The sequence below is a fragment of the Babylonia areolata genome, chromosome 21 (assembly GCF_041734735.1).
Source record: "Babylonia areolata isolate BAREFJ2019XMU chromosome 21, ASM4173473v1, whole genome shotgun sequence".
NCBI lineage: Eukaryota > Metazoa > Mollusca > Gastropoda > Neogastropoda > Buccinidae > Babylonia > Babylonia areolata.
In genome coordinates this window covers 55,465,808-55,490,035 of record NC_134896.1, presented here as the reverse complement: position 1 = coordinate 55,490,035, position 24,228 = coordinate 55,465,808, and the positions used below count along the sequence as shown (strand labels likewise).

Below are 24,228 nucleotides of genomic sequence, written 5' to 3'. Positions count from 1 at the left end.
AGACATGGTCAACCAGTCTGTTCAGTATGATTCGGGCAAAGATCTCGCCGGCGCTGCATAGGACAGAGATTCAACGGTGGTTATCGCAGGATGTTTTGTCTCCCTTCCGTTTGTAAATATGGACAATTGAAGCATCCTTGAAATCCTGGGGGACCTCCCCTCTCTCCCAGATAGACTGGAACAGGGCAGTCAGCTTGTCTGTCAGCACCTTGCCTCCACACTTGTAGATGTCAGCCTGGATTCCATCCGCTCCTGGTGCTTTTCCTGACGTTGTCAGCTTCAGGGCCTTCCGGGTCTCGGCCTTGGTGGGAAGGGCAGCTAGCGAGTCATTGACTGGTAGCTGTGGGAGGGCCGCAATTACCTCGTCAGATACGGACGAGTCCCTGTTGAGGAGGGTGTTGAAGTGCTCTGCCGTGCGGGCAAGTATTTCCTTCTTGTCTGTCAGGAGGGTGGTCTGATCCAAGGCTCGGTAATTACCCCCCTTTCTAATGGTCCAGTCGAGCTGCTGGAAAAGGGTGGGGAGCGGGGTGGTTGGGGGGTTAAAATCCAGCTAGGGGGTGTCATTTCTGACCACTGGAAGTCTACGACCGGGAGTAATTCCAGGCCAGAGTTAATCTGGGCTGGCCAGATTTTACCCCGGGGGTAAAAACAACAACGGGGGTACGAATGGGCTGCTGTACCGGGATTTTTTTTTTTCTAATTTAATTTAATTTTTTTAATACAAAATCCTGACTTCGGAAAAAGTCTATGCACGCAGGCAATGCCCCCCCCCCCCCCCCCCGCCCCACACACCCCCTCCTGCTGTTTCCTTTTTTTTTTCTTTTTGTTTTTTCTTTCTTTCTGTCTTTCTTTCTTGACCTTTCCCTCGTCCCCAACTTTCTGTCTTCCAGTGTGTTCTTCTGTTGCTGATGGGTTTTTTTGTTGTTGTTGTTGTTGTTCTTCTTCTTCTTCTTTCTGACCTGCCTGCAAAAGATTGTGCTTTTTGCACACTGGACCTTTTTGGGGCCTGAAAAGGATGTAGTCTTACGTGATTTTTTTTTTTTTTTTTTTTTTTTTGTGGTTCTCATCTCTATCCTTTCCCTCTTTTTTTTCTTTTCGTTTTTGAAAGGAGTCACTCTTTCTCTCTCAATGTAGGCCCATCTGATTTCCAATCTGTGTGTGTGTGTGTGTGTGTGTGTGTGTGTGTGTGTGTGTGTGTGTGTTTCCGTGTCTGCGTGTCTGGGTGTGTGTCTGTGCCTTGTAGCTTTGCTCTGTTCTAACCTGAATTCACCAACTACGTTGAAGGAGGAGTTGTTCTATTGTTGTTGTTGTTTTTTCGGGGTTTTCGTTCAGTTTTGTTATCTTCAGGTTGTCTCGGATAAAAGAAAGACAAAAACTGTAAGTGGTCTTGGCTGCCGCAAGACGACACGACCCACCAAGGCCGTGGTGAACACTGAAAGTCCTACGCTTTAACTCACTCAGTACGGCCAGTCCTCTCTTCTCCTCTACACAGACCCCTCGGATGTCCAGTGGGTGTCTGAATGACCCAACCTTTAGCTTCCGTCGTAAGAATTGTGGTATTCTTTGTCAACATTCACCTCTTCAGTATAAGAGCCTTCCTCCTGCAATATTTTGATGATGGTAATTGGGGTGAAACGCTGTTAACGTCGTCTCTTTCGCCGTTCGTATGGACAGAGTTAATCACACGTCTACCTGCAGGCCAGATATACACGGAATGTCTCAGCAGCCAGCGGGGAATAAAACCCTTTCAGGAGCTTAGCCGCCATGAAGCTCAGATTCATAGAATTTCTTCCAGACCTGCTTTCACTTCCACGGTGATGCAGAACTTACTGCTCTGAGCTTCTCTCTCTTGTGCCATGACATGATTGTGGTGAATTTTCGATGCCTGGTGGGAGAGGTCTACTTACACACACACGCGCGCGCGCGCACACACACACACACACGCACGTACGCACACACACACACAGATTCTTTTGATCTGCCCTAAGTACTGTTCCCTGCGTTCTCAGTTTATTCCTGCTAAATAACACAAACATCCAAGTGCATTTAAGATGTCCATGCTGTTATCTTGTGCGAGTGAGAGATTGAGTGTCAGTATATGCAAGTTTGTATTCAAGGCGTTTTCATTACGCGCAAATGCCCTAGAATCGTTATCGATGCCCATTTAGTTCAATGATTGTCCTAATATTCATCTCCCTGTATTCATTCTGTTTGTCCTTGTGAACTCCATTGTTATGGATATGTTGTCTGACAATTAAAATATTTCGACGTCGACTTCGACACACACACACATACGTCTCACGGACCAAGTACAAGATCAGCACTCTATGTTATAGATGTATTCACAAAACTGCCCCTTCCTATCTCTGCGGCTGCCTTCACCTCTACACTCCATCTCGCTCACTACGATCGGCCTCGGATCCACTCTGTTTACGCATACCCAGATTCAAACACTCGACTGTTGGCCGCCGTTCTTTCTCTGTTTCTGGACCTTGCGATTGGAATGAACTTCCTTTTTCGCTTCGTCAAGTCTCCACACTCAGCTCTTTCAAGTCTGGCCTTAAAACCCACCTCTTCCCAAAATAGCCTCCCTTCCCTGCCTCTTCCTTGTCTTTAGTTTCTACAGTTTTAGAGTTATGCATGCGTGTGAATGACTGGTGCGGAAGCGTTTTGATTTGTCTCTGCACAAGATCCAGCGCTATATAAATACCATTATTATTATTATTAAGGTCTGAAATCAGTTTCCAACGCACTGAGCTTCATTCTCTTCCCTCGTCACCCAATGGGATGGCCGGGGAGGGTGGGGGGGGGGGAGGGGGAGAAGCAGATGGAGTCAGCGGAAACAGTCAAGAAGGAAAAGAAAGACAAGGAAGGAGGGAAGGAAAGAGGAAATTAATGTACAAACAAACAAACAAACAAAAAACAAGTAACAGCGCCACGTTTTGGAGAGAGAGGAAGAAACGGGAAGTTGAACCCAAAGGGAGTCTATGTTTTAACCCGGTGTTCGGTTGTCTGTGTGTGTGTGTGTGTGTGTGTGTGTGTGTGTGTGTCTGTGTGACATTTTCTCTGCAAATACTTTGTCAGTTGACACCAAATTAGGCATAAAAATAGGAAAAATTCAGTTCTTTCCAGTCATCTTGTTTAAAACAATATTGCACCTCTGGGATGGCACCAAAAAAATGAAGCCTAATTATATGCAAACTGCATTTACTGTTATATTTATATTTTTTTGTGATCTCTAAACTTGGCACTTTGATCTGATATTCTGACACAACAACAAGAGCAGTCATTATTATCATTTTTTGTTCAAACAGGAACTTCTTTTGCTAAGCATGGAAGTTTTATTTATTTTGCAAACGTTTTGGTGCAGATAGTAAAAAAAGGGAAATTACTCTGTAATTAATGCTAGGGGACTTAATTTGCCACAAGGGAGTCTTGAAGGCCTTGCCTCTCTTGTTTTTCTTGCTTCAACTCACCTCAATCAGCAGAGCCTGAAATGACAGAGTATTTGTATTTCTTTTTGTCAAAACAGATTTCTCTGTGTGAAATTCGGGCCGCTCTCCCCAGGGAGAGCGTGTCGCTACACTACAGCGCCACCCATTTTTTTGGTATTTTTTCCTGCGTGCACTTTTATTTGTTTTTCCTATCCAAGTGGATTTTTCTACAGAAATTTGCCAGAAACAACCCTTTTGTTGCCGTGGGTTCTTTTACGTGCGCTAAGTGCATGCTGCACACGGGACCTCGGTTTATCGTCTCGTCCGAATGACTAGCGTCCAGACCACCACTCAAGATCTAGTGGAAAGGGGAGAAAATATCAGCGGCTGAGCCGTGATTCGAACCAGCGCGCTCCGATTCTCCCGCTTCCTTGGCGGACGCGTTACCTCTAGGCCATCACTCCACTGTCGAGTCTAAGCAGACCTCTCACCTGCAAGCTGCAGTGGCTGTGAACGGAGGGGGCAAGGTAAAAGGTTGGAGTCCAGGCTGCAGGGACTGGAGATGGTCACCGCTCTGGAGGGCTGACTGGGCCTTCGTGTTCCCTGTGGCTGATGACGGGTGTGACACTGGCGGAGTGTGAAGCCTTGTCGTCTCCTTGCACAAGGGGGGTGTGGGGGTGGGGGTGGGGTTGGAGGGAGGGGGAGGGGCGTGGCGTTCAGTCACTGCATGGAAAGGGCCTGTTCTGCACAGGGCTGTGGAGGAAAGGAGGTCAAACAACGTTCGTGAACCCTCAAGTTCCACACATATACATACGCACACACAAGTGTACGCACATATGAACATGCGCGCGCGCGCGCACACACACACACACACACGCGCACGCACGCATACACACACATTCACGCACGCACGCACACACAATGACACACACACACACACACACACACAGCACAGCACAGCACAGCACACCCCTGAACCTGACACCCAGATAGCTGGAGCAGGAAGGAGTGACCATCGGATGTCAAGCTGATCACAGTCATTTGCAGCCAGCGTTAACTTAAAAACCCTAGACCACCAACCACCTGACATTTAACCAAGGCCGCTTCGTCTGTGACCTTGTGGTTGTGCTCTCTCTCTCTCTCTCTCTCTCTCTCTCTTTCTCCCCATATATACATATATCTATATCTCTCTCTATATTGACCAAGGCCGCTTCGTATATGACCCTGTGTTCGTGCTCTCTCTCTACATATACACTTTTTTTTCATTTTCTCATATGTGGATGCGACAGACAGGTGCAACAGTGTGGTTATAGCCATCTGATTGTTTGCCTTTTTTGTACACTGTGGACATATACTGATTCTCTCTCTCTCTCTCTCCCCTATCTGTGTGTGTGTGTGTGTGTGTGTGTGTGTGTGTGTGTGTGTGTGTGTGTGTGTGTGTGGTGTGTGGTGCGCGCGTGTGTATGTGCGTGTATATGTGGTGTGTGTGTGTTTTTTTGTTTTTTTGTTTTGTGTGTGTGTGTGTGTGCAGTCTGTGTGTGTGGTCTGTGTGTCTGTGTGTACATTCTTTATAAAGCAATTCATTCTGCAGGAAGAATTTTCTTTCTTTCTCCTCCTTCGTACATGTGTGCACTATTTCTAATGGATGTAGATTAGCAAGGACAAATAGGAGGAACAGGCCTTGCCTGAAATCTTAATTCTTGAATGAAATATTTTCAGTTCTCTCCCTCTCTCTTTCTCTCTCTCTGTGTCTCTCTCTCCAAAGGCCTATTTGATTTCGAATCTTAACAAATGTAACTCACAAAGGGAAAAAAACAACAGCAACAAAAAAAAACAAAATGTGTAGTTCTAAAATTTGCATGTTACTCAAAATTCATTGTCAGTGTCCGCGTGTGTACATAGGTGTATGTGGTGTGTGTGTGTGTGTGTGTGTGCGTGTGTGTGTGCGCGTGCACTCGTGCGTGCGCGCGTGTGTGTGTGTCTGTGTGCGTGTGTGTGTATCTGTGTGCTTGCATGCGTGCGCAAAAATATGTGTGCGTTTGCGTGCGTATGTTTGTTTGGGTCACTGCGTCAGTGCATGTGTCTGTGCTTGTAATTGTGTGGTTGCGCGCGCGCGCGCGCGCGTGTGTGTGTGTGTGTTTGTGTGTGCGTGTCTGCGTGCCTGAATGTGCGCAAAATCATGTCCTCAAGGTATCACTTCTGAGAAGAAAAATATCAGCTTAGAAACTTGCAACAACAAAAAAACAAACAACCCCCCCAAAAAAAACAACAACAACACAACAACAACCCATCTTCAATAAGATTAGGCAAGCACAGAAAACAAAGAAAGAATTGGATATTATAAAACCTTGAAGGGAAACAAAAATTTAATTTCAGAAGCATCCCATCAGATCATTTCACACAAATCCTTTCAACTTCCTCGCGCCATCCCCTCCAACCACCCCTCCACCTCCCCCCCACACACTCCATACCCGTATCTCCACCAATATCCCCCCCCCCCACACACACACACACACACTCCATACCCGTATCTCCACCAATATCCCCCCCCCCACACACACACACACTCCACACCCGTATCTCCACCAATACCCCTCCCCCCCCCCCCCACACACACACACACTCCATACCCGTATCTCAACCTTTCCAACTAGGGAGAGGGGGTGGGAGGATGCCCACACACAGACAGATGCACACACACACACACACACACACAAATACACACACACACACATACGCGCACACACACACACATACGCGCGCACACACACACAAACGCGCGCACACACACACACACACACACACACACACACACACACACCTACGCAAACAAACACACACAGATACACAGACAGACACACAGACACGGACACTGAATCAAATACATATACACAGCGATGGATAAAAACACAAACGGGAACTGTACACTGAGAACTGAATACCCCCTTTTTTTTTGTCAAGAAAGCAAGTAAATTGCAAACAAATACAATGGTCTCCACAATAACGTCAGAAAAAAAAGCGTTCAATACATAAGTGTGCTCAAAGGCATCAATGGCAGAGGGAAAAGAAAAAAAAATGGGAGGAAGAAAAAAAGGGAAGGGACAAAGACTAAGAGAGACAGTGACAGAGAGAGAGACAGAGACACAGAGAGAGAGAGAGAGACAGTGACACAGAGACAGAGAGAGACAGTGACAGAGAGAGACACAGAGAGAGAGAGTGACAGAGAGAGACAGTGACAGAGAGAGACACAGAGAGAGAGAGTGACAGAGAGAGAGACAGAGACACAGAGAGAGAGAGAGAGAGAGAGACAGTGACACAGAGACAGAGAGAGACACAGAGAGAGAGAGAGAGTGACAGAGAGAGACAGTGACAGAGAGAGACAGTGACAGAGACTCAGAGAGAGAGAGACAGACAGAGAGAGACGGGGAGAGAGAGGGGGGGAGAGAGAGAAAAAGAGAGAGGAGAGAAAGAGGGAGAGAGCGACAGAGAGAGAGAGAGAGAAAGGAAGAGGGAGAGAGAGAGAGGGGGAGAGAGAGTAAGAGAGAGGAAAAGAGAGAGGAGAGAAAGAGGGAGAGAGCGACAGAGCGATGGAAAGAGAGAGAGAGAGATTAAGGGAGAACAGAAGAATTATTGTATGATTTTATCTGGATCAGTTCGGTCATTGATATTATTCCTTTTGAAGATACTAAAGCAGATATTTATATTAAGTATAGATGAAATATTGTTCCATAAGTATATACAAGAATACATATCAATTCGTGTGTGTGTGTGTGTGACGGAGGGGGGGGGGGTGAGAGAAGAGTGTGTGTGTGTGTTTGTGTGTGCGCGCGCGCGCGAGGTCAAAACAATCTTTATTGACTTTTAGTGGGTGTGTTTGTGTGTGTTTGTGTGTGTGTATGTGTGTGTGTGTGTGTGTGTGTGTGTGTGGTACGCGCGCGCGCGCATGTGTGTGTGTGTGTGTGTTAGTGTGCGTGCATGTGTCTGAAAAAAAAACAAAAACAAAAAAAACACCTCACCTCACAACCCGATTATTCTTCTTCTTCGTTCGCGGGCTGCAACTCCCACGTCAGTTCACTCGTGTGTACGCCGTTTTTACCCCCGACATGTTGGCAGCCATACTCCGTTTTCGTGGTTAAACTGTTTCAATCTGCTACATCGTGGTCACGAAAAAACTAGGCCACAACCCCCGTCCTTAAAAACAAAAAAAAAAACAGGACTGGGTCCTTTGTTGCTCTACACTCCTCCCTCCTCCTCCTCCTCCTCCTCCGTTGCCTGGACAACTCAGTGTCACCGGAGCTGAGTCTTTTGTGGTGTGGTGCCAGCAGCCGGCATCTTCTTACCATCGCCGTTTTGTGTCCAGCCTGGGAAAAAAAAAAGCGTCCGAGATCTCCGGACACAATGCCTGCCAAAGAAGAGCAGTCATCGTTCTAAAGGCAGTGTGTAACGAGATTATCAGTGCACACACACACGCACACACACACACACACACACACCTCCCTACCCCCTTCTCGAATTCCCGAGAGTGAGAGAGAGAGAGAGAAAGTGAGTTGAAACTGATAGAGGAAATCTTATCTTTCTGTATTTTCTAAGAGAAACTTGTCTTCCTATATTTTCATTCATTTGTCTGTAAGTCTGTCTGGCCTAGTGTCCCCGTCTACTGTCTGTCTGTCTGTCTGTCAGTCTGCGAAGACACCGGAGTTCAAAATGATTCGCTGATTTTACAGCTGCGCAGAATTTGTTTTCGCTGTGCCAGATTTCAGAGAGAGGGAGGGAGGGAGGAAGGGAGGGGGAGGGAGACAGACAGACAGAGACAGAGAGAGAGGGAAACAGAGAGAGAGAGAGAGCAAGGTAAGTTCATGATGTTTCGTACACATGCGCGCCTCTGTTGCGGATAGTCTGTAGTAGTAGAAGTAGTAGTAGTAGTAGTAGTAGTAGTAGTAGTAGTAGTAGTGTAGGGGCTGGCATTTGACTGCCAAGGCCTCACGGCCTTTTTTATGTCCCCTTCAATAACGTTTTCCTTCGATTTGTGGGATACACATAATGTTTTCTTTCACATGTACTGTAATTCACTCGTCAAAGTCAATACATTTTTCTTTTAAATTGATGTTCTTGTCAAGGAGATTTTTTTTAAATACATTAGTATTTTGTGCAAGTTGAGTTTCGATAGGTAGTGCATTCCCATATATTTTGCAATTCTATTCGCTAATGAATTTTTCCTTAGGTTAGTATTACTAGGCAACTGTGTGCTCCGCAATTATTTTCTGAAATAATGTCATGAAACACTTCCAGGCTAAGAAACGCTAAAATGAATACGGTTACTGCATGCGTATTTCTTTGACAGGTTCACCACTAGATAATATATAGAGTGCACATCCAGGTTGACCACGAATGGAGTTGGAGGGTGGGGAATGGTCGGGAGAGGGGAGACTGGAGGGCAGAAACACACACACACACACACACACACACATATATATATATATATATATATGCACACACTGTCACACACACACATACACACAGTCACACACAGAGTCAAACACACACACACATACACACACACACAGAGTCAAACACACACACACACAGTCACACACAGAGTGACTGAAACACACACACACACACACACACACACACACTTTCACTTACTCGCATGCGTACACAATAATTCCCCCCCAACCCCTCCACCCAATCGACTTTTTTCCTGCCCTCGTCTAATATCACTTACAGTGAAAAGACGTTAAGCTAAAGAACGAACACTGGTGAACTCTGACAAGCGGCAGTCTTTTGGAAAAAACACAAAAAAAACAACAAAAACAACTCACGAAAACAAATCAATGAAAACAGCAAGATCTTCAACAACAAACAGGGCACAGCACAGCATTAATTCGAAGGGAAGCACGTTCCAGAACTCACGTGAAGATGTTCCAGGCAACCTGAGACACAGAATATTTTCAGCGAGCTGGTTGCGAATCGGACTTGCACCTCCATGGCTGAGACTTGTCACTTGTCAAATTATCTTATCTCCCTTTAACGCTTCCCTCTTCAACTCTCACTGACCACTCTGAAACACTGAGCACTTCCGAATATTCTTCGACTTCACAAGTCATTTCGTTTTCTGACTGCATACAAGCCCATTTACATAATCCCTCATAATTGTGTGAATCAACTGAATTCTCAGCAACGATCAGAATCTCTGCTTGTTGTCAGATTTGTGGCTGAAAATTGAAATTGTAGCAGAAGACAATTGAAACTTCCGGCTTAAAGAAAAGAGGGGGGAAAAAAAAGAAGAAAAAAAAGATTACGCCTAAAAACGTAGTTCCTTTCTGCACTTGTCATGTTGTCAGTGCCTGTTCAGTGTCAAGCAGACGACAGAGCGCGCGGATTGATCCATGAGCCGCTGCACCACATCTGCTTTATAAAATGGAATAAAACAAAATGCTTATAAAAAAAGATGTCAAATAAATATTTATATAAAAAAAAATGAGGGAAAAGGTGCAGATGCCTGCACCACGTCCAAGACCCCAACGCTGTCAAACCTTTCGGTCAGTGAAGAGAAAGAGGAATCATTACATATATTGTTATTGGAAAAAGTGTATTCTGAGTTGTTGTTGTTTTGATGTTGTGTGCTGAAAATGTCCATGAGTGCGTGCGTGCGTGTGTGTGTGTCCCTCTGTATGTGTGTGTGTGTGTGTGTATCTATGTGTGTGTGTGTGTGTGTGTGTGTGTGTATGTGTGTACAGTGTGTCTCTCTGTCTGTGTCTGAGTGTGTGTGTGTCTGCGTGTGTGTGTCAGTGTGTGTGTGTGTGTGTGCGCGTCTGAGTGTGTGTGTGTGTGTGTGTGTGTGGACTAAAATTACTTCTTTTTTTATGAAGAAAAGATCAAAAGAATAAGAAAAAGTGAAACCATCTACTCCGTAATCTTGCTTGCGACACACACACACACACACACAAAGCTGTGTCTTGCTCAATTTGGTTAACGTCGTGTTCTTCAGTCGGCCTTATAATTTATATGTATACATATACATATCTGTGTGTGTGTGGGGGGGGGGGGGGGGGGGGAGGGGGGGGGGTGTATCTATTTATGAAAACCCCAGTTTTGCGGTGTTGTCATCGGTTTTTTATTTGTTTGTAGTTGGGTTTTTTTTTGTCCACTCCGTTACGCATACCCAGATTCAAACACTCCACTGTTGGACGCCGTTCTTTCTCTGTCTCTGGACCGTGCATTTGGAATGAACTTCCTCTTTCGCTTCGTCAGATCTCCGCACTCAGCTCTTTCAAGTCTGACCTTAAAACCCACCTCTTCCCAAGATAGCCTCCCTCCCCTGCCTCTTCTTTGTCTTCAGTTTCTTCAGTTTTAGACGGTTATGCATGCGTGTGAATGACTGGTGTGAAAGCGCTTAGATTTGTCTCTGCACTTGATTCAGCGCTATAGAAATACTATCATTATCACTATAATTATTTTTATTATTTTGTTTTGTTTTTCCAGGAGATAGAGTTACGACTGGAAATAATCAGGCAGAAAGAAGAGAGCCCTATGATATTCAGCAGACAAAAGGCGCTAAACCCACACTAGGGCGATTTGCCACTGTCTTGTAGAAGCAATATGCCAAGAGAAATTAACAAAACAGTGTCAACGGATTGTGTCTTTCTTATCTTTGTCTTCTGTCTGTCTGACTCTCTGTTCGTCAGTGTGTTCTTCTCTATTATTCCTGTTTCTTGCGTGCACGTCCACGCCCACGAACACTCACACACGCGCGCGCACACACACGCACCCACCAACCCCCCCCCCCCCCCCCCCCCCACACACACACACGTCTGCCAAGACAATAGCAGCGAGGGTAACCGAAATGATATCATATTTTGTCTGACGTGAACAATGAGCGTGTCTGAAAACGGCGACCACACAGAATACAACAATGTCACACACACACACACACACACACACGCGCGCGCGCGCGCACACACACGCACACACACAAAAAACCCTCTGGCTAAAACCCACGAGGGGGCATTGTAACTCTTTGACGATAACGTGATCTGGGCTTTTTTTTTCCTTTTTTTTTCTTTTCTGAATGACGTGAAGTAGACTTTCACTGACTTCTGCCTTTTACCATGGAAAATTGAACAGTCCCCTTCGTCAGTGAGAACGGGGGATGGTAAGATGGAGAAGTGTGTGTGTGTGTGTGTGTGTGTGTGTGTGTGTGGAGGGGGGTGGAGGAGGTGTTGCTTTACTTTTCTGGAAGAGAAGGATGGAAGTGGGGAGGCGGGGAAGGGAGTGGGGCGGGGTGGAGGGGGGTGGGGGGGTCGGCGGGGGAAGGGAGTGGGGCGGGGTGGAGGGGGTGGGGAGGTGTGGGGGGGGGGGAGGGACGCTGTTTCCGTTTTTTTTCTAAGAACCAAGGTAATATTGGTTCAGCGCGCTCAGTCAGAGTCCTGTCTCCTGGAAGACAACACATCGTGAGGAGAGCAGTCGATCCATTAAATAATAATTGTCAGTGCCTTCATGACGGCTGAGGTCTGGAACAAAACAAGACAATCTTGTTCAGTTTCTCACTCCTTCCCCCCGCACCCACCCCCCCCCCCCATCACCCGACTATCACTGCTGTTGGCGCAGACTCCTCTCTTGTGGGACAATTTGACACGGAGTGGTGTCCACGCAGTTTGTGTTAGCAGTTGTCTCAGATTGGAATCCAGCTAAGAGGGGATCGTTGATAATTTAGATTGTGGACCAGTTTCAAGATGACGGTGGGGGAGGGTGGTGTTTGCGGAGACAACACCGGGGGATGGAAGCCTTGTTTGGCGGGGAACGGGTGCCAGGAGTGATGGCCTAGAGGTAACGCGTCCTCCTAGGAAGCGAGAGAATCTGAGCGCGCTGGTTCGAATCACGGCTCAGCCGCCGATATTTTCTCCCCCCCCTCCACTAGACCTTGAGTGGTGGTCCTTGTCTGACGTCACTGGTGTTGTTTGTATATGTCTTTGTATGCGGTACATGCTACTTTGCATGCGTGTCTTATAAACCTTGTTAAGGTTTAATTGACGTTAAAATTGATTTTGATTCTACACAACAGTGTCTTCTTTCTTGTGAGTTCTTCTGGGTCAACGCAGAGCTCTTTTTGTGTCTGTTTTTAGTGACTGTCTGACCACGGAGATTTATCTGTCTACAAAGCATTACATTTTTTTTCTTTTCTTTTTTTTTGTGTGAGCAGCCAACCGCTTCTGACAAAGCTTTCGTAAAAGTATCAAGTGATGTGTGGGTTATTACTCTCCATTGCACCCTGCGTCAGTTCCAATTCACTTGTAAAAACTATCTGACAAGATGTAGAAATGTATCACTGTACTATTTCCCTTCCAAACAAATTTCTCAATCATAGACATCTTCTCTTTTGTGTTGTTGCTGACATCAGCAGAACGAGAGCGAGACAGTTTAGCGTGAAACTGCATGTGGTCAGAAAGACAATTCAGCGTGTGAAGGCATGAGGTAAGAAAGACAATTTAGCGTGTAACAGCACATGGTCAGAAAGACAATTCAGCGTGTGAAGGCATGAGGTCAGGAAGATTATTTAGCGTGTTACGGTATGTGGACACAATCTGTTCTCTCTCCATTTCAAAGACAAGGGAAAAGTGTAAAAAGAGACTGTGAAATGCCAGCATCATCGACCACGCTATCCCCATGCCAGGATATATAAGGACAAACCCCATCCCCATCCCCACTGATTAAAAAGAAGTAAATCAAAACTTTAGACTTCAGTCTGACGGGCGCAATAGCCGAGTGGTTAAAGCGTTGGACTTTCAACACAAACGCCACTACCACTGCTATTCAACATCACCCTCCTCCTCATACCCACTACCACTGCTGACCACCACCATAACGCTACGCAGTACAGGACTCACACACACACACACACACACACACACACACCATCATAATGTGACACAGCACAGGACTCTCTCTTTTAGTTTATATGGTATGTGTTAAAGACGTTGATGTATAATGTTTCTATACCCACATGTGGTACATGAAATAAATCCCTTCCTTTGCCTTGCCTTACTAACCCCCCATCCCCTCCCCACCCCCTGTGGTACGTTTTACAGATGCTGTCAGCAACTCGCACGCCCTCGCCACTGCTGACCACCGCCACCACCACCACCCTCCTCCTCCTGTTCCTGACCAGCCCCGCCAGCCCCCTGCCCATGGGCATGGAGTGCTACCCGGTGGGCATGCAAGGGTCCTGCCTGCGAGGCTGCCTCAGCTGCTGGGACGCCTTCGGCGGGGAGCTGTACGACATGGCGGCGTGCTGCAAGGAGTGCCGCAAGACCCAGGCCTTCCTCATCGACCAGGGGCCCACCCGCTGCTCCATGGACCACGTGCAGAAGAGCTGGCTCAAACGCTTCGGCTGAGCGGAGGAGGAGGAGAGGAGGGGGGCGTGGGATTTTCTTGGGAGGGGGGGAGGTGTGGGGGAACGTTGGGGGTGTTCCTGATGTCTCTTCAGTCTAGAACATAGAGTGGGTGTGGTGGTTGGGGGGGTCGGGGGGTCGGGGCGGGGTTAGTTTCCCGAAGGCTCTCTGGTCTACAGCAGTTCTCCACAGTTCACGTAACGACGACTCCAGTGTTTTGTGTGGTTGTGGGGGGTGGGGGGGGGGCGGTGTTGGGGGTTGGGGTGAAGGTGAAGGTGGGGTTGGGGGGGTAGCAAAGACGTACCCGTATATTGAGCGTTCAAAACAGCTGACTGAGGGTCAGTTTAGCGGGGGTAATAAAGACACAGACAGGGGATAATAAACAGGGAGAGAGAGAGGGGGTAATAAAGACACAGACAGGGGATAATAAACAGGGAGAGAGAGAGGGGGGTAATAAAGACACAGACAGGGGATAATAAACAGGGAGAGAGAGAGGGGGTAATAAAGACACAGACAGGGGATAATAAACAGGGAGAGAGAGAGGGGGTAATAAAGACACAGACAGGGGATAATAAACAGGGAGAGAGAGAGGGGGTAATAAAGACACAGACAGGGGATAACAAACAGGGAGAGAGAGAGGGGGTAATAAAGACACAGACAGGGGATACTAAACAGGGAGAGAGAGAGAGGGGGTAATAAAGACACAGACAGGGGATACTAAACAGGGAGAGAGAGAGAGGGGGTAATAAAGACACAGACAGGGGATAACAAACAGGGAGAGAGAGAGGGTAATAAAGACACAGACAGGGGATAATAAACAGAGAGAGAGAGGGGGTAATAAACACACAGACAGGGGATAATAAACAGAGAGAGAGAGAGGGGGGGTAATAAAGACACAGACAGGGGATAATAAACAGAGAGAGAGAGGGGGTAATAAAGACACAGACAGGGGATACTAAACAGGGAGAGAGAGAGAGGGGGTAATAAAGACACAGACAGGGGATACTAAACAGGGAGAGAGAGAGGGGGTAATAAAGACACAGACAGGGGATACTAAACAGGGAGAGAGAGAGAGGGGGTAATAAAGACACAGACAGGGGATACTAAACAGGGAGAGAGAGAGAGAGGGGGTAATAAAGACACAGACAGGGGATACTAAACAGGGAGAGAGAGAGAGAGGGGGTAATAAAGACACAGACAGAGAGAGGGGTTAATAAACACACACGGAGGGGGTAATAAAGACACAGACAGGGGGGGGGGGGGGAGTTTCGGTTAAGCTGGGGGTGGGGGGGGGGGGGAGGGGAGGGGGGTACGGGGCAGGGAGCATCAAACACACAAACTCATCGGGTGTGTCAGCTGCAACACATCCTGAACAGCCGATTTAAAATGTGGGCACATCAGATGATGATGACATGGATGGATACTTACACAGCGCCTATCCTCGGTCAGACAGACACAAAGCTCTAAGCGCTCTGCAATCGCCGGAATCATTATTTTGTACAACAGGCTGCCCTCCTGTGCAGAGCCGACTTACAGCTGCCGCTGGGCGCTCATCAGTCGCTCGCGAGGGCAGTCGGTGTCATCTTGAAGTACGTCACAGTAAACCGATGACTGAAGGTTTGGGGGTCAGCGGGCAACGGAACATGAAACAACGTAACACTAGTTCATAACAACAAGGCTAATCAGCCTGTTGGGTTCATGCAAAGGTGCTCCTATTTTTCCTTTTTTTTCAAAGCAGTTGTAGCGTAGCATATGTTATGGATCAGTCCGCACCGCATGTAAAAACAAAAACTGCAACTCACATGAACAGTTAAGACAAGGGCCATCTTTCGGGGTGTCATTGCTGTCATAAGCGTCACCTCAAAAGGGTATGGGGATGTGGAAGCTGGGTGGGGTGGGGTGGGGGTGTCTGATCCAGCGTATAGAAAGGAGAGTGGTGTCCCTTGTAGCATTTATCGGTTAGGTCAAACTCTGAACTCTGTCATGATGATCGTGACATTTTGAACATGGTTTTTCTCTTCGGTTTTTGTTTGTTTGTTTTTTTCCTAAAAAAAAAGGACTTGAATATCGATGCTAGCCAGCAGTATCTTAAAGGCTTTCTAGAATTTATAGGGTTTTGTCAGGGTCAGGGTGGGTATATTACCTCATTAAAAACAAAACAAAAACAAAACAAAACGGGATTTGTGTGTGTAAAATGATAACATCATTAGAAAGAAATGCTGTGCTGCTGTCTGAAATGAAATCTGAAATGGATTCTTCAGTATAATTATATGACTCAAACGACTTCTGTCCATGGTCTCACTTTGTTTTCAATCGAACGAGAAGTTTACACAATCATTTCATTCGGCCGTTCGAAACAAAACTTCTGTTGCTTGGAAAAAATGGTTTATGTTTGTTTCCCACGACTTCTGTAGATTTCCAATGATCCCAGTTTATTTGAAATTGTTACTGACATTGATACTGGTGCGTTTTCAGTTTCGAAAACAAGGGGGAGAATCAATGCTTTGTAGGCTAATACTTTTCATGCGGTTCTTTCCCTTGACAATTAATTTCCCACGAGAGCAGACGACGACAAAAAAAAGAAAAAAAGAAACAAACACTGAGAACTCGGGCCGTGGACAAAATAAACGGGAACAATGTGGTTCAGTGTTGGCAGTGGTGTTGACATGAATGGCTAACTCTTTGGCTGCTGGAGACAGATATACTCGTCAGCTTGGATTTGGTGGTTGTTTTTAAACTTGTCCATTCAGTACACAATCTTTCCCCTCAGTTAATGTTACTACTGTTAATGGGGAAATATAAAAGCAACCCCACACACTCACACACACACATAAAATATACATAAGCACACGAGCGCGCGTACGCAAACACACACACACACACACAAGTTTCAACAGTTTTCGCAGTTCCGGCATTTGCGGACTGCATCTCATACAGTACTCACGTCTTAATAATAATAATAATAATAATGGATACTTATATAGCACACTATCCAGAAATCTACTCTAGGTGCTTTACAAAAACGCGTTTGTTAACATAATACATCATATATATGTTACATACACACACCAAAATGTGACTACACACACACACACACACGCTGCATACATACATTTTAACATACATATGTACATGTGTATCTAACAGCTACCCAAACACATACGCACACATAGGCAGGCACAAACTTACATAAACACACGCACACACAATACACATTCATATACATGCATGTAGTTATGTACACATACATATGTATACACACATAGTCAAGCACAGCTAACGCAAAGGAAGTGGACCTGCCACAATTGAACTTACGTCTTTCCATGGGTGTTTGTCCCACCATTCACTGAGGCAGTCGTACTCCATTTTCGAAGACAGGTGACTGCGCGCGTGCATTATGTTTCCAAAGCCCGCTGGATGCTGACAGCGCATGGATACAACAGGGATGTGGCGCGTTAGTCTATCTTGTTCAGAGACTCATATGGATTTGTCCGAACGCAGTGACGCCTCCTTGAGCTACTGAAACTGAAACTGTTCAGAGACTCAGGAAACAAGGGAGTTAAGACGCCAACAGAGCTGCTCCTGATGGCTTGGGCAACTGGAATTATTCCCCCTTAACAGCTGCTGTCCAGTCTGGCCGTCAGTCAGTGAAGGGCCGTCACCTTGCATAGATCTTCCTTCGTGGGCTGCGACTGTACGTTCACTCGTATGTACACATATATATATATACACATGTGGGCTTTCACGTGTGTGACCGCTTTTACCCCTGCCATGTAGGCAGCCATACTCCGTTTTCGGTGGGTGCATGCCGGGTATATTCTTGTTTCCATAACGCCCATCGAACTCTGACATGGATTATGCCGGATCTTTAACGTTGGCATTTGATCTTCTGCATGCGTACACACACGAAGGGGGTTCAGGCACTAGTGGGTCTGCACATCTGTTGACCTGGGAGGCTGGAAATATTTGATTATTGATAATTTTTTTTGGTCCTAATCCCGTTTCCCCCGTCTCGCCTCTCACACACACCCTTCCAGTATTATGGGGTTTTTTTCTTTCTCCAATCACTGACACTCACCCTCTCCATTTTAGATTTTGTACTTTATCTTTTCCACATTCTGTTCTCTCTGTGTGTGTGTGTGTGTGTGTGTGTGTGTGTGTGTGTGTGTCTCTCTCTCTCTCTTCCTTAGTCCCCTCCCCCTTCTCCCCCCTCTACCCTCCAACCTCAACCGCCCCCATTTTCATTCGAATATACAGAAACTTGTCGATTTCTAATTAATAATAACAATCATCATTATGATAGAAATGATAATAATCCAAATAATAATATCATTTATTTTCAGTCTAATACCATCATCTTAGATGAACAGACTATAAATAAATAAACGAACCGGGAGGCTGGAAAAAAAACACACCCTCCACCCTTTACCGGGCCAGGATTCGAACCGGGACCCGGCTCAGACCAAGTGAAAGTCCAACGCTTTAACCACTTGGCTGTTGCGCCCGTCACCTCACTGACATAAAACTGAGCTCACAGGCCATGACGTCCGTCACCCTCACTGAGATAAAACTGAGCTCACAGGCCATGACGTCCGTCACCCTCACTGAGATAAAACTGAGCTCACAGGCCATGACGTCCGTCACCCATTCTTTATCAGCAATCCTTTCTCAGTCGTGCCACAGCGTAATTTTGCTCCAGCTGAACCAGTTACGTCAGGGATATAACCAGAAACAAGGTGGCCGCAGAATGGATAAGACGTTCATCACCAACACAGTGTCCGCGAGGGTGTAGGTTCGAATCCCGCTCTCGCCCTTTCTCCCAAGTTTGACTGGAAAATCAAACTGAGCGTCTAGTCATTCGCGCAATCGGATGAGACGATAAACCGAGGTCCCAAGGGTGTGCAGCACGGCGCACTTGGCACACTGAAAAAGAACCCATGGCAACGACAGTGTTGTCCCCTGGCAGAATTCTATAAAAGAAATCCACTTCCATAGGAAAAAAACCCAAAAAAAACAAAAAACCTGCACGCAGGAAAAAATAACAAAAAATGGGTGGCGCTGTAGTGTAGCGACGCGCTCTCCCTGGGGAGAGCAGCCCAAATTTCACACAGAGAAATCTGTTTTGATAAAAAGAAATGCAAATACAAATACGACACAAATACAAATACTATTTCTACTACTGCAGCTGCTGCTGCTACAACAGCAAATATATATATATATGTTGTTTTTTTTAATTCATATTTTTCCGCCGGTGTAAAATCCGGCATGTAAAACATGCAATGCAACATGAGAATGGCTGCTTCCAGGCATAACCATTCAAACAAGCGCTCTAACAGTTATTTAGGGACATAAACACACACACGCGCGCGCGCGCATACACACACACACACAAGCACACACACACACACACACACACACGCAGTTTTAGAGTTATGCATGCGTGTGAATGACTGGTGCGAAAGCGCTTTGATTTTGTCTCTGCACAAGATTTAGCGCTATATAAATACCATTATTATTATTATTATTACACACACACGCACACACATACTCACTCACTCACACACACACACACACACACACACACACACACACCCACACACCGTCAGAGCACAACGATTAACATACACATCACATATCACAATCTGTAAATGATGAACCACATCATGTCAGTTGGAGCAGAAACCGCATCGCTGTCCATCTATTCACAAGAGACCGCTTCAATTTAGAACACGTTTCCCCCCGAAAACGGACTATGGCTGCCTATATGGCGGGGAAAAAACGGTCATACTGGTGTAAAAGCCCACTCGTGTACACACGAGTGAACGTGGGAGCTGCAGCCCACGAACGCAGAAGAAGAACACGTTTTCCTCAGCAAGTCTCATAACTTTAATACCACCTTCTGCATAGATAACAACTTCATTGTAAAAAAAATGAATAATGCATCATCATTATTCGGTACAAAAGCTTACATTTGCCCACACCGACACAAACACACACACGCGCGCACACACAGATACACACACCGCACCACTCCACAAAAAAAAACACATACACACACGCACTCCACACACACGCAAAGGCACACACACACACACACACACACACACGCACGCACACACGCACGCACACATCACACTCCCCCCACCCACCCCACCCCACCCCACACACATCTACAGGTTTTGGGAACAATCACAGTCCGCTGAAGACCGTCTTGATTTGAGTGCACGCACACCCGATTCCAAGAGCAGAAGAACGCTGGCCATCAGTGCACATGCACCCAAACACTGGAATGTGGCGTTGTAGTTCCCGGTGAGGTCCTTCAGTCTCCCTGCAAGCAAAGCAGCGGCATCAGTAACAGCAGCTACAGTATCCATGGCAACAATGTCACCAACAGAGAAAAAAATAATTAACTCTCTCCATACGAACGGCGAAAGAGACGACGTTAACAGCGTTTCACCCCAATTACCACCATCAAAATATTGCAAGCGGAAGGCCCTTATACTGAAGAGGTGAATGTTGACAAAGAATACCACAATTCTGACGACAGAAGCTAAAGGTTGGGTCATTCAGACACCCACTGGACATCCGAGGGGTCTGTGTAGAGGAGAAGAGAGGGCTGGCCGTACTGAGTGAGTTAAAAGCAGTAGTAAAAAGTGGTAACTCTCTCCATTCACAAGGTACACAACTTCAAGTCAGTGCTGCTTACGCTACCAATTCAGCTAGCACACAGGTAAACAAAAGGTACACTGGAACAAACCCAAACACTTCCTTAAAAAACTAAATTAAATAAAATAAAAATAAATGTGCACACAGCAGCATAGACAGAAGAAATGTGCAAACACAAATTAGCTTTTATTCAAGACTGGCATAGCCTCTTTAATCCTGAACAAGCCACACAGAACACATGGACAATACAGAACAAACACATGGTTGCCTCTGTGGTTTTTCAACTGGAAATTAACAAATAATGAGACCAGGAGATGAACTGATTAACAAATAGTAAAGAGTGGTAACTCTCTCCATTCACAAGGTACACAACTTCAAGTCAGTGCTGCTTACGCTACCGATTCAGCTAGCACACAGGTAAACAAAAGGTACATTGGAACAAACCCAGACACTTCCTCTAAAAAAAGGAAGTGCCGGGCCTGTCCTTATACCGATCATTTGACATGTGCACACAGCAGCAAAGACAGAAGAAATGTGCAAACATAAATTAGCTTTTATTCAAGACTGGCATAGCCTCTTTCTTTTCTTCTTTTTAGTTCACGTTTTTTTGTGTGTTTTTTGTCAAGTACAAGGTGGAAAACAATCATCACATATTGATAACAATGCAATGTTATCACAAACTAAGCATTATATTCAGCACTGAACTGTTGATATTTTTTGTTAACTTAGTATATGTCAAACAACACGATGGATACAGAACTATAAACCATATCATTTTTCTCAAGGAGGCGTCACTGCGTTCGGACAAATCCATATACGCGACACCACATCCACCAGACAGACGACTGACCAACAGCATAACCCAACGCGCTTCGCCAGGCCCTGAGTACCTACACGATATATTTGTGTATCTATCTACAAGGGTGGACGACTTCTACAGATGTGTGTTTTTTTGCCAGAGGACAACCTTTATTGCCATGGGTTCTTTTTCAGTGCGCTAAGTGCGTGCTGCACACGGGACCTTGGGTTATTGTTTCATCCGAGAGCGGGAATCGAACCCAGACCCTCACGAACACTGTATCGGCAGATAAGGTTGTTACCCACTCTGCCATCGTTCTCTGCAGCAGCAGCAGCAGCGGCATTCACAACAGGACTGAACGCAGCAACAAAACCAACAGTATTTCTTCACACCAGCCGTGAAAGCAAACAGTAAGCGTAGCTGCAGTGACACGTTTAGCAGCGGTAATATATAAAACCTTACTAACTAACTGCGGTAAACCCACAGTAGCAGAAACAGCAGCGGTAATGTATAGCCAAGATAATTCTCCCACACCCCTCTCGAACAAATGACACACGTGTGTTGATGAGAGAGCAACGATGAACGCAAAGAGAAGTCAATAAATGGCAGCGATCATCAGCAGCGATACTGCGGTAACAGATGATGTCATCGACCAAGGGGGATTATCTCTGAACACGGGGTGACGATACCCCACTTACATCAAGGTTCAGACAACCGCGTATCTTGAGTTGAGAAGGTAACATACCCCCATGGCAAGGGAGACGACCCAAGTGATGACAGACACGGCCACACGGTAAGAATGACGACGACAAACTCTTGCTTCTCTCTCTCTCTCTCTCTCTCTCTCTCTCACACACACACACACACACACACACACAGCATGATGATAACAGACCCACACAGGTGGCCACACATCACCAGCGTTCCCTCAAACGAACTGCAGACCAGAGGAATGGGTGCCCGCGTGCACCCAGCACAGCACGGAACAAAGACACCAGTGACGTCAGACAGAGGACCACCCACCCAGCACAGAACAAAGACACCAGTGACGTCAGACAGAGGACCACCCACCCAGCACAGAACAAAGACACCAGTGACGTCAGACAGAGGACCACCCACCCACCCAGCACAGAACAAAGACACCAGTGACGTCAGACACATGACCACCCACCCACCCCAGAACAAAGACACCAGTGACGTCAGACAGAGGACCACCCACCCACCCACAACAAAGACACCAGTGACGTCAGGCACATGACCACCCACCCACCCACAACAAAGACACCAGTGACGTCAGGCACATGACCACCCACCCACCCCAGAACAAAGACACCAGTGACGTCAGACACATGACCACCCACCACCCAGCACGCACACACACACACACACACCCCGTCGAGTGATGGCCTAGAGGTAACGCGTCCGCCTAGGAAGCGAGAGAATCTGAGCGCGCTGGTTCGAATCCCGGCACAGTCGCCAGTATTTTCTCCCCCTCCACAAGACGTTGAGTGGTGGTCTGGACGCTAGTCATTCAGATGAAACGATAAACCGAGGTCCCGTGTGCAGCATGCACTTAGCGCACAATACGATACGATACGATACGATACAGTATTTGTATAAAATTGTGTTTGTATTTCTTTTTATCACAACAGATTTCTCTGTGTGAAATTCGGGCTGCTCTCCCCAGGGAGAGCGCGTCGCTACACTACAGCGCCACCCTTTTTTTGTATTTTTTCCTGCGTGCAGTTATATATATTTTTTCCTATGGAAGTGGATTTTTCTACAGAATTTTGCCAGGAACAACCTTTTGTTGCCGTGGGTTCTTTTACGTGCGCTAAGTGCATGCTGCACAGGGACCTCGGTTTATCGTCTCATCCAAATGACTAGCGTCCAGACCACCACTCAAGGTCTAGTGGAGAGGGAGAAAATATCGGCGGCTGAGCCGTGATTCACTCCTACGATACGATACGATACGTACGATGCAATACGATGCAATACACAAAAAAAAACCATGATACTATACGATGCAATACCATACAATACAATACAAAACAATATGATACAATACGATACGATACAATTATAAAACAATACGATACGATACAATATGATACGATACAAAACAATACGATACGATACAATACAATACGACACACCACACCACAGCACACCACCACACCACACCACACCACACAGCACAGCACACCACCACACCACACCACCACACCACACCACACAGCACAGCACAGCACACCACACCACACCACAGCACCCACCCAGCACGGGGTAGGACAGAGTGGCGAACGCCCCCTGCGACAGCTGCACGAAGCCCAGGGTCCTGGAGAAGTGGCGGAGGGAGAGGAGGTGGATGATGATGAGGGGCAGCATGCTGAAGTAGGCCCCCTCCAGCACCCCGTACACCGCCGCCACGCCCACCATCACCCCCAGGGAGGACGGGAGCACGGGCAGCAGCTGGAACAGCAGGCCGATCCCGAGGAAGGCCAGTGCGGAGATGTGGCAGGGGCCCAGCCACTGGCGGTCGGCCAGGACCCCGAAGAGCAGCCTGCCGACCAGGTTGAGGGCCCCCCACACGGTCAGCACCACCGCCGTGTCCCCGGGGCTCAAACCGCGCTCCCCGCACAGCGCGGGCAGGTAGACCCCGGCCCCGGTGGCCCCGACCACCCCGAGACAGACGTAGGCCTGGATCAGCCAGAACACCGGCCTTCGGAGCAGGTCCCCGCCACACGACACCTGCGGCACCGGCAGCAGTGATCATGATAATCATGATGATGATGATGATGATAGAATAGAATATGTCTTTATTACCAAGTGTACCGGGGTCACAAGGAATATTCGGGGGGGGGGGGTAGTACATAACAAGGTGCGAACATAAATCGGAAATCATACACCAACACAGATACAGTAGAAATCAGGATAC

General features: G+C 46.8%; 2 protein-coding genes across 4 annotated transcripts in view; one reads left to right on the top strand and one right to left on the bottom strand.

The window, feature by feature from the left end:
* The window catches only part of LOC143296435 (uncharacterized), a 27,018-nt gene extending 13,171 nt beyond the window's left edge, over window positions 1-13,847 (top strand). The window contains exon 2 of the mRNA XM_076608364.1: window positions 13,523-13,847. Coding sequence (XP_076464479.1) covers window positions 13,523-13,828 — 306 coding nt within the window. The 3' untranslated portion in view covers window positions 13,829-13,847. The remainder of the gene's footprint in view (window positions 1-13,522) is intronic.
* A 6,133-nt stretch (window positions 13,848-19,980) lies between these two features.
* LOC143296142 (uncharacterized) overlaps window positions 19,981-24,228 on the bottom strand; it is a 53,074-nt gene continuing 48,826 nt past the window's right edge. For all 3 annotated transcript variants that reach the window (XM_076607939.1, XM_076607940.1, XM_076607938.1), the window contains exons 6-7: window positions 23,567-24,041; window positions 19,981-20,153 (exon numbers count right to left, since the gene is read on the bottom strand). In XM_076607939.1, coding sequence (XP_076464054.1) covers window positions 19,996-20,153; window positions 23,567-24,041 — 633 coding nt within the window. In that variant the 3' untranslated portion in view covers window positions 19,981-19,995. The remainder of the gene's footprint in view (window positions 20,154-23,566; window positions 24,042-24,228) is intronic.